At 37.3% G+C, this 14060-nt stretch overlaps 2 protein-coding genes across 6 annotated transcripts; one reads left to right on the top strand and one right to left on the bottom strand.

The window, feature by feature from the left end:
• Positions 1 to 3972: 3972 nt before the first annotated feature.
• On the top strand, positions 3973 to 5020 carry LOC117139390 (mediator of RNA polymerase II transcription subunit 21). Its single transcript, XM_033301655.1, has 3 exons — positions 3973 to 4119; positions 4198 to 4260; positions 4317 to 5020. The coding sequence occupies exons 2-3, from the start codon at positions 4219 to 4221 to the stop codon at positions 4701 to 4703; spliced, it is 429 nt and encodes a 142-aa protein (XP_033157546.1). The 5' UTR covers positions 3973 to 4119; positions 4198 to 4218; the 3' UTR covers positions 4704 to 5020.
• LOC117139388 (histone-lysine N-methyltransferase SETD1) lies at positions 4958 to 11007 on the bottom strand. Of its 5 annotated transcripts, none has more exons than XM_033301651.1 (6): positions 10896 to 11007; positions 10461 to 10774; positions 10157 to 10418; positions 6507 to 10102; positions 5314 to 5947; positions 4958 to 5256 (listed from the first exon to the last, which is right to left on the bottom strand). In XM_033301651.1, exons 2-6 carry the CDS (start codon positions 10718 to 10720, stop codon positions 5083 to 5085), a joined length of 4926 nt encoding a protein of 1641 aa, XP_033157542.1. In that variant the 5' UTR covers positions 10721 to 10774; positions 10896 to 11007; the 3' UTR covers positions 4958 to 5082. The 5 variants fall into 5 exon arrangements, with proteins under 5 accessions (XP_033157542.1, XP_033157543.1, XP_033157544.1 ...); XM_033301652.1 differs by having other exon boundaries at positions 10461 to 10765; XM_033301653.1 differs by having other exon boundaries at positions 10461 to 10720.
• Between the last annotated feature and the right edge of the window lie 3053 nt (positions 11008 to 14060).

Raw genomic sequence — 14060 nt, 5'->3', positions numbered from 1 at the left:
CTTAGGGGAAATTTAAATTTAAATTTATTTGTTATAGTTGTGGTAGGTCAAGGGGATGTCTCCTCTTTAGTCGTCTGCTGGTTTGGCTGTTGTCTAAAATGTTTACGGCGAGGTGGTTCCCAAGCTTTCTTCTGAGACTGATGGAATTCCAAGTTCTCGATGTATTGCAGTGTTCTCATGGTAGGGATGCGCATTACAGGCGATTCTCAAGCACCTGTTCTGGAACCGCTGTATTATCTGGCGATTCGAGTGGCTTGCCGTGCCCCACAGCTGAATCCCGTAGGTCCAGATTGGCTTGAGAATTGCCTTGTACACCAGGATTTTGTTTTGCCTCAGCTTGGACCTTCTCCCAATGAGCCATTGCATCTGCCTCAGTCGTGCATAGGCCTGTATGCGTTTACGCCATGTGAGCCTGCGGTCCAGGGTCAGCCCCAGATACTTGGGTGCGGGCACTTTGGGAATGTTGGTTCCGTTCAGCGTGACCGGTGGGCAGTCTCCTCTTCGTAGTGAGAATGTTGTTAGTGTTGACTTTTCCGCGTTCATTAAGATATTCCATCTGCTAAGCCAGGGATGTAGCGGGTCCATTGCCTTTGTATGATTTCGGAGGCTTCTCGTGGGTTGGAGGAAAACAGTGTCGTCTGCATATATGGCTATCGTTAGGTTCCTGGAAGGGATAATGGTAAAGTCTGCGGTGTAAAGGGTGTGAGGATTGGTCCGAGTACGCTGCCTTGCGGAACGCCAGCTCTGATCAGTCTGGGTAGGCTTATTGCACTTCCGCATCTGACTTGGAAAGCCCTTTCCTCAGTGTAGGATTTAAGGAGGGTAAAATGGGGGCTAGTGAGGCAGGATTTTAGTTTGTGGAGGGGTCCAGGATGCCAAACTCGGTCAAATGCCTGCTTCATATCGAGCATTACAGTGCAACAATACTTTTTATGCTCGAATGCCTCAAGGATGCGTTTGATGTCAGACGTTCGAGATCGCATTGAAATATTTACTGACGAACCATCTGTCTTGAAACTAGAATAACCTATTCCGGTAACACAAGCTGCCGATAATAATAATTTATATTTTAAATTAAATAAAATTTTTTTTTATTCTTAATTAAAATTATTTTAATTAAATTAAATTAAAATATTTTTTTTCTATTAGTCTTGTAAATTTTTATCGATTTGCCAAAACACTTATCGCCCTAGAACCGCCGAACATTAGATTAAATCAGTTGTTTTGAGAATACCCCCAAAAACCGCACAAATCTATCTCGCCTACACCTTAGAGCATTAAAATAAGTTTTTTTTCCCTATTTCTACCAATATTTCAGAAAAATGTGAAAAATTCTAGGTCCCACTTGGACTGGACTCTGATAGTCAGGAAACTCGACTAATGCGTTCTCTTTTGATTTGATTAAAATATTAAATAAACTAAGCTGAAACCATTGCATAGTATTTAGTTAGGGGGCTTAGCGAACGATTATAGTACGATAGCACAAAAACGGAGCCCAAGGGTGATCGCTATCTTTTTGACCCGCCCTCTTTCTCTTACAGCCAGACCTGTTATCTTGAAACTCTACCGCAAGTAGCAAAACCATATGTTCCGCAGCGTACCCGCGATCGGGTGAATCGGTCTACCCCACTCCCAACAAACAAAAACAAACGACAAACCGGCTAACAAGTAAGAACTAGATTTAATTAAGAAATAGTTTGGAACATTGTCCACCTCATTTCCCTCATACCTTGTAAAAAGTTGAAAACTCCATAAAAATGGAGTGGTCAATTGCGGAATGCCAGTAACGCAAAAAATTAGAAAGTAGTAACAGCAGTGCGAAACAAAGAGGGTTCGAAGATACGGAATAAGTGGGAAAACGGAATCTCTAGAATGAGAGGTTGGAGACAAGTAGAGTTTGGAAAAAAGAGTGAGACGGCACGAATTAGAGCGGGACACCAGAAGAACCGAGAGAGTAAGCGTGCCGAGTTAAGGAAAGCAACGGTACCGTGGACTTTAGTTCTGGAGACATCGAGGAATAACGGTTAAAGGAAGCGCCGAGCGCTGAAAATGGGACAGTGAAGGAGAACGAGAAAACGAGTCAACAACGCAGAGCAACGAAGCAGTAAGGAACAAGATCGCTACGTAGAGACTTTCAGAACAAGGAAAATCTCCGAATCGAGACACAGGTAGCTGTGGTCCATTTAGACAAAGCACAGCTTGGTTGAGTCGCCTTGCTACATCACGAATTGAGACCAGACCATGACGTTAGCCCGGCGATTACTAGCACCTAGCAGTGTAACCCGCACCTTTCAGGACCACGAGAGCGTATCCTGCCCCAGAAATGAGGCCGCCGAGCAGACCCGTCCATCTCCGTCCCAAGCCTTGATGAAAGTGTAAGGGTTGAAGGGTAGCCGATGATTTTCTGATGTTTTTTTCGGAGCGATGAATCGTGGAACTGCAGGGTATATATAAATGTGTATGTACATGTACATATGTACATACATACATACGTGCAACCAGATATTAATCCATGTCATCCGCGACGCCAGCCAACACCACCAGTAAGTCACACTAAATTTCAAAAACATCGATGACATCGATGCTGCCATCGATACTTCTCCACCTCTTGTCTGCGGTGACATCATGGAGATGTTCCATAAACTGCTGATCCGCCCCGAGGATAGATGCAATCACCGACTACCATTATGTCGATGAATACGTGGACAGTACAGAGATCGAGGCTATCAGCGTAAGGAAGGAATTACGTGAGGAGGCTGTATTCGACGTGTGCCAGTTTTCATGCGAGAGATTTGGAGGCAGAAGACCCAGTGGGACAAACCACTACCGTAGGAACTAGGCATAGCCTTTGCGACTTGACGCAAAGAGATGAACGCCGTGAGACAGTTTCGATGTCCTCGCCATTACTTTGGGCGTGGTGCAGTTCCTGCTACAAAGTTGCTTTCCCGGCTGTGGCCTATTGGAAGGTCACATATGAGGACGACGGTGAGCTGAGTGTGTCTTGGCATACTGCTATCGCTTACCGCGAAAAATGTAGCATTCATTATCGCGCGAATAGTTGGAGGACACACTCCGGTGTGAGGTTAAACTTAGCTTCTTTAAGAAAAAAACGAACTTACTACCACAAGAAAAAATAGTCTGCCCTTTGCTTTGGGTCCACGGATCCGAGAGCGCGACGACACAAATAATTATAATTTTTGTTTATCATAGAAACTTAAAAATATAAAATGATTTCAAATAAGAAACTCTATATTCCACTACCACAAATATGTAAATCCCGTTACTTAGTTAACTTATATTTAGTTAGTAAAAGCGATAAATTTAACAAAGCGATCGATAAAAGCGATAAATCTAACAATGGGTTCGTATCATAAAATCTTTTTTTTTAAACCTTTAAAAAAACAAGATAGGTAGCTTTATAATTTTTTATATGACATCTTTAAGATATGGTTATCCGGTTCGTCGGTTCTGTCATACATATTACCTCTAATAGAACAAAATGATCTTGGAGAAATTTGATGTAGATATCTTAAAAACTAAGAGAAGAATTAGCGTGGAAACGGATATGGCTGTTCTTACTGATATTTATACCAACTTAATTGCCCTCAAATGCATTTTTCACGGCGTTTCCAGCTTATAACTGAAATCGATATACCCTCCGCAAGGATACACCAAGATTGTGGAAGAGAGGTTGCAGACTGCATGGAGACTATCTGCTTTCTTGTCATAACCGAAATTGTCATGATTTTGAACAAGACAAGAAGGATCGATGTTCAACATGTGGTTATAAACGAGCAATTATTATGCAGATTCCACTGTTTCCGACAATCTTATGGTACCTTCTATCTTTGGTATAAAGACATTACTATTGCACAGTGTGAAAAAGAATAATTTGTCTCATTGAAAGAAATCACGTGCCAGTGTGGAACTCATATTATTGGCATTTATTTTTTTTAAGAGAATACCCGCTGTCGACGTTAGAGGTGTCTCTAAATAAGTCTTAAAATCAATCGATGTATTAATGTTTATATATTATTCAAAGCACCAGCGGTGATTCGTTGTAAATATCTTAATGCCACAGTATAATCGTACTTTGCTTATTTGATATAAATTAAAATGGTAATGTTTAAAATTCGTCTAGCACTTTGAACGGGCTAAATCGTAATCAAACTTAATTCCATATTTTTTGTTTTTCAGAATTATTAACTGGGTAGTAAAATGGCGGATCGGCTTACACAATTGCAAGACACCGTTAATCAGGTAAATGACTTCGTACTAAAAAATAACAAGTTTTTTATATGAAATAATCATTGCAGCAAGCGGAGCACTTCTGCAATGCAATTGGTGTAATTCAACAAACGTCCCTTCCAAGTAAATTTGTTAATTTTGAACGCATTGGACCCCAAACGCCAATCCCGTGTCCGCCGCAAGAAGACTATGCCCAATTATTTGCACAGTTAATTGCACGATGTGCTAAAGACATCGACACCCTAATTGAGTCTCTTCCTAATGAAGACAGCTCCATTGAACTCCAAAATTCTAGCCTTAAAAGGCTCGAGATCGAAAACCAGGGAACTGCTAGAGACCTAGAGGAAGTAGTGCAAAGAGGCGAACTATTGCTAGAAAAAATGCAATATGCTTTAGAAAGCATGGCTCAGGCTCAATTAGATATGCAAATAACACTCAAACATGATTTACAATAATCACATTTTTGTATAAAGGCAAAATTATTTTTTAAATTTAAGATAATGTATTTATTGCATTTTTGTTCTTTATGTTTACAGATCAAATGGGTTCTAATATATACATATTGTTTTTATAAGTAAAGTTCAAAAATCTATGTTTAACTTAATTTAGACCTAAACCATTTTGAACAGCACCTCTGACCTCGTTGATATAATTGATTATAGTTTTAGTTCAACAAAACATTCCTTTAAGTTACAAAAGATACTATATATACTTACACATACCACTTTGGATTTTATAAACAAATTAAATTTATGTGCTCTTAAATATTTAATTCATTGCTGTAAATAAGTATTAGGTTTTAATGAATATTTAATTCATTGCTGTAAATAAGTATTAGTTAAGTGTGCCCCGACATCCTTGGGCGCCGCATAGACAAGGTATTTTTTCTTCTTCTAGTGGAAATTTATAGTCGTAAGTTATTTCCTCGTTTATTCCAATGGGTTGTTTTGAATATATTACTATCTTCTTTTCAGATTCAATAGTTATAACCTTAGCGTAGCAATTCGGCTGAAAAACAAAATTGTATGTTGGTAACATAATGTCAAAGTACCCAGTTATACTTACATTGCAACTGTGATTTATAAATCGAGCTAAGTTTCCACATTTAGTTGCGTCGATTATAGTTTCCATGTCAATTCGAAACAAATAGGAACTACCAATTCCAATCGCTTCATACTTTGTTTCTCTTAGATCAGCAACTACAGGTCGAATCATCTGACCAACATATTCAATAACCATTTCGTCTGCAGCTATGGGCTCCATTGCAAACAATCCCCAATCATGTATCGCAGATTTTGCAAACTTAAGCTGTTTCTTCCGAAACTTTAGCTGATTAAATTTTAAAAGCTCAGATTCACCCATAGAACCAAAGGCTGTTAAAAGTCTTCTCTGGTTTGAGCGAGCTTCGCGGGAAATTCCTTGCATTTTGGAAATTAATTTATTGTGATGATGATTTGTAAGTGCTGTAGGTTCATCGCTCCGATCTTCATTAAAAGAATCTTCTGTATTGGCTTTAGCATGATGGTACTTATGCTTAGCCTTTTCTCGAACATCTAGTTTGTAAAATCCTTCAGTTCGCGCACATCCAGTCTTATGTCGCATCAGTTCGTCGTCTTTTCTTCGCTTTTTTGTTGGCGGTGGCCAAAAAGCTCGGTCAGTTGTGCAGTGATCCACCCAGTGAGTGTTATTTAAAAACATTCTAGAAAACAAATGCCAATAAAATAAAAACAAGATGGAATGCTTTAGTCGAGCTCCCCGACTATCAGATACCCGTTACTCAGCTAGTGTGAATGTGAAATTTCATAATTTTTCTGCAATATCGATACATATGAAAAAAAAATTTAAAAATTGTTCAAATTTAGCCGGTTTGACGGCTATAGGCCGTTAAAGTGGGCGTGGCAAAAAGTATTTTGGCAAATCGATAGAAATTTACAAGACTAATGAAAATGTGTGCGATTTATGGGCGTTAGTGTGGGCGTGGCAACATGGGTCAACAAACTTGCGCTGCGTCTTTGGCTCTCGAATCTGTATACTGAATCTAAACCTTCCCGCTTTTATAGTTTCTGAGATCTCGACGTTCATACGAACAGACGGACATGGTTAGTTCGACTCTCGATCAATATCATGATCAAGAATATATATTCTTTTTATGGTCGGAGACGCTGCCTGTTACATACTTTTCAACGAATCTAGTATACCCTTTAACTCTACGAGTAACGGGTATAATAATATACTATAACATAACTAATAACACTCACGCGTACGGTTCCTTATGCAAATGGTCCAAATAACTCATTTTTATAAAGTTTATATCTTCTGCATCAATGCCTTTTGTTAAAAAAGTGTACAAAATAACCATTTCTTCATTCTGATCACGAGTTTTATACATATCACACGGAACAAAATGTACATTTTTGTGTGCCAATTCGGCCCATTCATCTCTGTTTGGTGCCATTTTAGGCTTTACATTTGACATCCTGGGGGCCGAATCTTTCTTTTTCTTTTGAGTACATATTGGATCCTTGCGAGGTCTGCCGGGACCTGTCCTCGTCATTTGACTAACATTTGCAATGTTCTCTGTTTCTCGTTTTAAACTGTTTTTAGTTTCATTCACTTTACCAGATGGATAATCGCACAAAGAAACTGAGTGCGGCGGCAACGAATAACAATGCTCTAGCGCAACCTGACTCGCCTGAGAAGCTTGGCTGGAACCGCCCTCAGAATACACTGGCGATTGAGTTCTTTTGGTTTTACCCTTTGAACTTGTATACACTTTGTTACAACCGTTTGTAACATCACCCTCTTCATGAGGGCCAAATTCGTTTATATCGTTTTCAACATTTATTATATTGACTAGAGTCATGTCAACTTTACTTGCACTTTCAAAACATGATCTTGTTTGTGAAAAAGCTTTTTTTCTCGTTTCGTCATTTTTATTTGTTGGGGAGTTTCTGCATTTTACAATGCTATTAGGCGACTGTAGGTTTTTATCCAATGACTTTTCAATACTCTTTTCTTGTTCCTCTAAAAATTCTCGTTCAATTTGAGCCATGTACTCAGTATTTCTCTTTCTTCTTTCCTGATATTCTTTCTCCTCCTCGGAGTCGCTGTAAATTCTATCGTATTCAAATAACGGCTTTTGTTTACAATCCTCCTTTTTTTTAATTTCTTCCTCATTGTAACCCGGTGGTGGAACGGGTGTAAGAGAGCGCCTACACTCTTCATTCAGTTTTGAAATCGTTGATAATAATAATGTGGGTTCAATCCCGTTTTCATCCAATCCGATGCAACTATCTTTACTTATTTCTTCAAGATCAGATAAAATTGTTGAAATATTTTTTTCTTTTAAATCAGAAAATAACGTTCTATCATTATCTTCATCTGTATCGGAATAAATATTCTTTTTTGTGCGCCTAGTTACGTTCTCTTTTTTGAATTCATCTGACCCCGAATATACATTTCTCACATTTGTAACCTTATCCATTTTACGCACTCGATTCCTGTTTCTAATCGTTTTTGTTCGTTGATTCAGATTTCTTTGACCATATCTTCCAGGACTATCTTCCTCACTAGTCCTAGCCTTTTCTACAGAATCGATTGCTTCATACTCAGCTTCACTAGAAGTGGAAGAAGACGAAGAAGAAAAAAAACTTGAAGCACTTCCCTTTCTTTTTGAATTAAGACCAGATGTATGCGATTTAGTGTCTGACTCTTGAATTGGGACTGGACCTTTAATGTTTAAATGTGCAGTATCGGAGGTTTCCACATTAGAATCCTCCTTTTCTGAGTCGGAGCGTTGCACCATTTCCTCTTGGTCACTTAAATCTCTTTCCAAAAAATTTCTTTTGGTGGGTATAGGGCTAGGAAGTTTTCTTATACGCCGAAACGACGGCAACTTGGGCATTGCTGCCCGCAAGCCTATACTGGAGTAAGATTGAAAATCTGCGGCTTCCCTGTGGGCATTAATAAGAAGATTTATATCAGGATTCTTTTCGTTATTAGAAGTATCTTTAATAAAATTTAAAGGTGTGTTGACAGTGGAGTCTGCTTTTTCGGATAGCGGCTTTGAACGGGCTTTTGATGTTTGCTCGTCCCACCATGTCTCAAAATGTTTAAATGCAGTTATCTCAATCAAGCGCTTATTAACGTCTCTTTTTAAAATCTGTTTTAGCTCCTCGACAATATAGCCAATTACTTTTTTTACTTTTTGACGTATTCCATCATTCTGATCTGATAGAGCACCTTTATTGTAGTCGTATGGCTTAGAAAACGAATCAAAATTAAATGATGTAACGGCTTTTAAATATTCAGACTGCATGTAAGCGCCATTTGAAAATAAACGACTTGTAGATTCAGACGGAATACCGGGAAGATAGTGCCCATAGCCTGTAGCATGGTAATAAAAAGGATTTTGATTCGAATGGGGATACATGTAAGATGACATAATACTCTTAAACTCTGCACCATCCTTGGTCTGGATAGGATCCTCGTGGGAAGATAGGCTCGATAAAGACATATTGTCATCATTTACTTCCTTTTCGCCTATTAAACTGAGTTTTGACTTGTCCTTTTTACCTATTATTTCTTCATCACTTGATATATCACTTGCTTCATTTTGCTGATGGAGAACTTTATTACTTTTGTCACATGACCTTTTTTTGTTCTCCGAGTTGTTTGAATCGGAATTAACATCCGAAAAAACTTCAGGTTTGCCTTGATCTGTTTCTGAATCGCTGCTATCCATTTGAAGAAAAGGCGGTGCATTTCCAAAAGTTTTTCCTTTAAATATTAAAGCTATTCGAGTATCTAAATCCACGTTCCCTGGATCGGAATTCGGTTGTGTAACTGACTTTAATTTAGTCGCGAAATTCACGTTTGACGGCACTGGCGGTTGAAGTTTTGCGGAGCCATAATGCATAGGCACAATACAATTTTTGTCGTGTTCCTCTTCATCCCAGTTGTCAGTCTCTTCTGGTGGCGGTGGGGGTGGTTGTACTGGCTGAAAGTCAGGCTGAAACGCAGTCCAAGCTCTCCGATCAGACCATGTGTTAATATTTTCAATTGAAGGAAAAGAACAGCTATTGAAGCCATGGCTTGCAGTAGGAAGACTGGAACCGGGATAGTAACTACTTATTGTATTCGAAGAACGTCTAACATCAGTTTCAATATATTCATGCAATGAATAGCGGTTACAATACTTAAGACTTCCGCGATCCCTTCGATCGATTTCAGCAGATCGTTCGGGATCTCTTCCGCGGTACTCTCGATCTTTAGATGAGTTATAATGATGTTCTCTTTTTTCCCTGGGCTGCTCTCGGCCTTTTTCATGAGATCTTTTACGGTCTCGAAACGACTCTCGCTCCCTAGAACGACAATAATCACGAGGACGTGAATCTGAATCTCTAGATCTTTCTCTTGTCATGATCAATATATCCCGAGAATCTTCTGGGGATTTATCACTAGAACGGCGTCGATAAAAAGTACGGCGACACCTTAATGAAGTGCCGTTTTCTCGCATTCCACGATCACGGTCATAGCTTCGCTCTGACGTATGTCGACTGCGCTCCTTAAAATGGCGATCTCTTTCTCTTTCCTTGTCGCGATTCCAGTTTCGATCCCTACTACGGTTTGCAATTTCCGAATTGGTTTGTGTGGTGTAGATATCCTTTAAGTGTTCGCCGTTCTTTTCAGGATATCCGTGGATGAATTCGGTATCCTCCAAAGCAGCCTGCTGAAATGTCCATTGCGGTGTTACTTTTGGACCCATTAATTGTTTTCCAGCGACTGAATTTGTAAGGCTCTCAAGAGATTTTTTTAAAGTGGCACCAAAAGGGTCGCAAAACACATCTAAGATCTACAATACATAGATACATTAGAATACGACAAAAGCTGAAAAACTTCATCCTACCTTTCCCATTACAGACTTTTGATTGTATTTTTCAACGAATTTTCTCGCTCCCTTCGTACTATCAAACACTATACGAGCAATGCCCAAGTGTTTGTTTGTGATGGGATGATGGTAAATATTTATTTCATCAGATGTTCCACATTTATCCAGCATGCTAGCAAGAAATTGCTTGTCGATGTTATCATTTAGGTTCACTATAGTAACTTCGACTGCTGGTGGCTGGCCCACGTAGTCGCAATCGATGACAAACCTATGGGATGGTCTATGTTCTTAGCTGAAATTGTTTAATTTAATCAATGGTTACCTCGGAATAAGAAGCATAAGTGGTTCAACAGCCCTGGCGCGTATGCGAATAAGTGGGTTCCGTGGATCCCTAGGTGTTATTGTTGGATAGGACGGGTCTCCTGGCATTAAACCATCGTAACGATAGAGTCTCGTACCACATTTAACCAACTGTGGATCAGATAGCAGTTTAAAGTTGCGCGGCATTTTGGAGGTTGCCAGAGACGAATCATGGCTGTTGCCGGAATTGTTGACCAGGTTAATATTCCGAATGTCCTGCATCTGTGTCAAAAGAGTCTGTGTTCAACTATGAGCAAACCTATAACTCTGGAGCAACTGTGTAATATTAATATTAGGTAGCTGTTTTGTAAGGAAGATAGCCACTTTCGTAAAAGCTATATAAATCTGAACAATTCTAAGGAAATTTATTGGTGCATGAATATAAAATCTTACATACCTAGTTTACTTCTTAAAAAAAATAATATAATATAAAAATATTTAGAAATATCACAAAAATTCTCTGCGATCTGTTTTGATTTGAAAAGGATGAACAGCGAGAATATAATATATAATTATATCAGAAAAGTTTACGCAGATTTTTTAATTATAGAACAAATAATTCAATTAGTTTTTTAATCATTATATTGTTTGGATGATAAAATTAACTGAATGTAATACCAAATCACAATGCAAATAATACACAAAAAACGAGGCTTTCGATTTTTAGGGACGATAATAATGAAATCGATTTCGTAAATAATAACCAGTTCAGACTGTGGCTAATTTGGGGAGTTAGGTGACAGTTGTTTCTACCATTTCATAAAACCTTAAGGATAGTTTTAGGGCAAGAAAAGTTAAAAGTCCCAAATCAAATACCACATTTTTTTAAAAATACAAATTAACTTTCATGTAGTTGCGCCTAGTTGCATTAAAGCATTGTTGGCATTATTCTTATTTTAACGGCTTTTATCAGTGACAAGGGCATGTACATAATATCACAAAATAAATTTCAAAAATGACTTTGTATTAGAATATATGTCATTAGAGTATTCAGTTGCGACGTGGGAAAAATAATAAGGCGATGATTGTTGAGTGCTTGTGCCCGCACTTCCTGCCTCAAGATATGACTTTTACAAATAAACAGTTTTCATATATATATTTATTTTATTTTTTTTTCCCCCACTACTTTTTATTTTAATGAAATATACTTTTTTTTAATGTAATGACTGCTTTTTGGAAAATGTATGTTTTAAATTACAGTAGTTGTAAAAATTTACTTTGCATTTGATTTAATTATTTATATATTTATATTTATTAAACCATTTGACTTAATAATAATGTATGTATTTTTATTATTTAACATTCAAACCAGATTCAGTTGAATTATTTTGGTATATAAATTGGAATATAATATATATTATAATATTATATAAATTTGGGAAGACAAGCGCACAGGAATTTGGTTTTCTTTTAATTTCTCTTAATCCGTTTGCTTAAAGTTGACTATAAGCAGAGCTGTTCGATTTTTAGAAATTATCGCTATATAACCGAGTTTATTTTCAATTAAAGTCGTTTTGTTGCAATAGTAAAGTAGTGAAAAATAAACATGAAGGTCATATAAATATAGGACCCCATTACAATTGTAATGGCCTCCCCGTGGTGTTCCCTGCGTACCGATTATTACATATATTATTATATATAATTAATTTAAAAAATAAATGTAATATTAGTGTAATATTTATTTATTATAACAAAGTTAATTAAGAGTATTTACAAGTGTGTAATATTTAACCGACTGAACTTCACGCAACACTATTTCTACTTTCAACGACTGTCCGACTTGACTAATCGTTACCGAAAAACCGCGTTCTTTTCAACTTCTCTTTTTCATCTTCTTCTACTTGACTTCTTGGCGACGACTCCCTCTATCTTCACGATCTGCAACTTCTTCTTTGATCATTCCAGGCAACTGCTCTCCTGGTCCTATCGATAGTTTCCTGCAGTGCTGCCACCTGTGCTATCGCTCTGCCTACACTACCATTGTTTACATAACTATAAATATGTAAACGGTACCTAATTCGAGCGGCGATTTAAACAAACGAATATTTAAAAAACTAAAATAATAGTTATATTATTTTATCATATTGCTACGAATTTCGCCAAAACTCCAAATATGTAAATTCGTTTCTAGGATCAGAATTGATTTCGGCCCGAAAAGCATCTTCTTGCACAAGTACGCACACATATACACGTTCTCGTCTGTCGTTTTTACTCACACTAGCACGATTACAAAGTAGTCAAAAATCCTTCGCAGGACAAACACATCAATCTTACTAGCATATTCAATCGATAGAAAAAGCTTCAATGCCCAACGTGAAAGTAAGAACTGTTGTTTTTTTAAACATGGAAGAACAATTACTGCAAGATATGACGTTGATGATTTATATACAAATGTCGTTCTTGATTTAGATCAAATTTGTCAAAGACTTGTAAGGTACAGTCGCTAATGAAATCTTCGAATCTTTTCTGACTAACGGTCCATTGAAGGCCTTCATTACGGATATGGGTACAGAGTATAAGCAAAGACACTAGAATAACAACATCCGTAACGGCCATACATTGGTTTGGCACTATGCAGCCACTTTTTTGGTGACGGCCAAAATTTGCTCTCTGTACGCTCGCTTATACTGAGTGCGTAAGAAATCTAAAAATAGAATTTGCTTGCTTGTGTGAGTAAAAACAAAAGACGAGATCGTGTATATGTGTGCGTACCTGTGCTAGAAGACGTTTGGAGTTTTGGCCAATTTCGTAGCAATATGATGAAATTGCGCGCTTTTTTAAAATATCAAATTGGAATATAAAACAAAACTGAAACTGAAAAACAACTGAATCTAATCTGAATTTTAAATAATAAAAATTGTTTATTTACATACATCATATTAAGTCAAATGACTTAATAAATATACTAAATAATTAAAGAAAATACAAAGGAAATTATTATAACTACTGTAATTTAAAACATAAATTTTCAAAAAAAAAAAAAAAACACAACATTGAGAAATAAATATTTCATAAAAATAATACGTAGTAGAAAATAAAAATTAATAAAATAAATAAAAATATGAAAACTGTTTATTGCAAAAGCCATATCTGGAGGCACGAAGTGCGGACACAAGCACTCAACAATCACTGCCCAATTAATTTTTCTCAAGTCGCAAGCTGAATACCCTAATGACAATATAAAGTCATTTTCGAAATTTATTATGTGATGTACATAAATTGGGCTATTACTATTTCTAAGCAATATTTAAATAATATAACGTTAAGGCAATGCAAAACAAGAACTTTTCGCATGGTGCCAATTGATAAAAAATAATATAGATTTAAAGTCAACGAACTTCTAAGATGAAAGGCATATTTTGTCAAATTTACAATGCATGGGCATACGTGTGCACACGTACAGTTGTCTGCTATCACTGTATGCGTAGAAAAGAGCTGTTTGCTGTAGCTCTCTCCGCTCTTTCTCTCTTGTACAAAAACTCAAGAGAGCCTGGAGCCACCTCTAGAGCCACGGCCAAAAAATCGTATGGCGTTACGCATCTTGTTATTCTAGTGTCGCACT

Source organism: Drosophila mauritiana, chromosome 3L (assembly GCF_004382145.1).
Source record: "Drosophila mauritiana strain mau12 chromosome 3L, ASM438214v1, whole genome shotgun sequence".
Taxonomy (NCBI): domain Eukaryota; kingdom Metazoa; phylum Arthropoda; class Insecta; order Diptera; family Drosophilidae; genus Drosophila; species Drosophila mauritiana.
The sequence above is the reverse complement of the archived record's forward strand: the minus strand, read 5'-3'. Positions and strand labels throughout refer to the sequence as shown.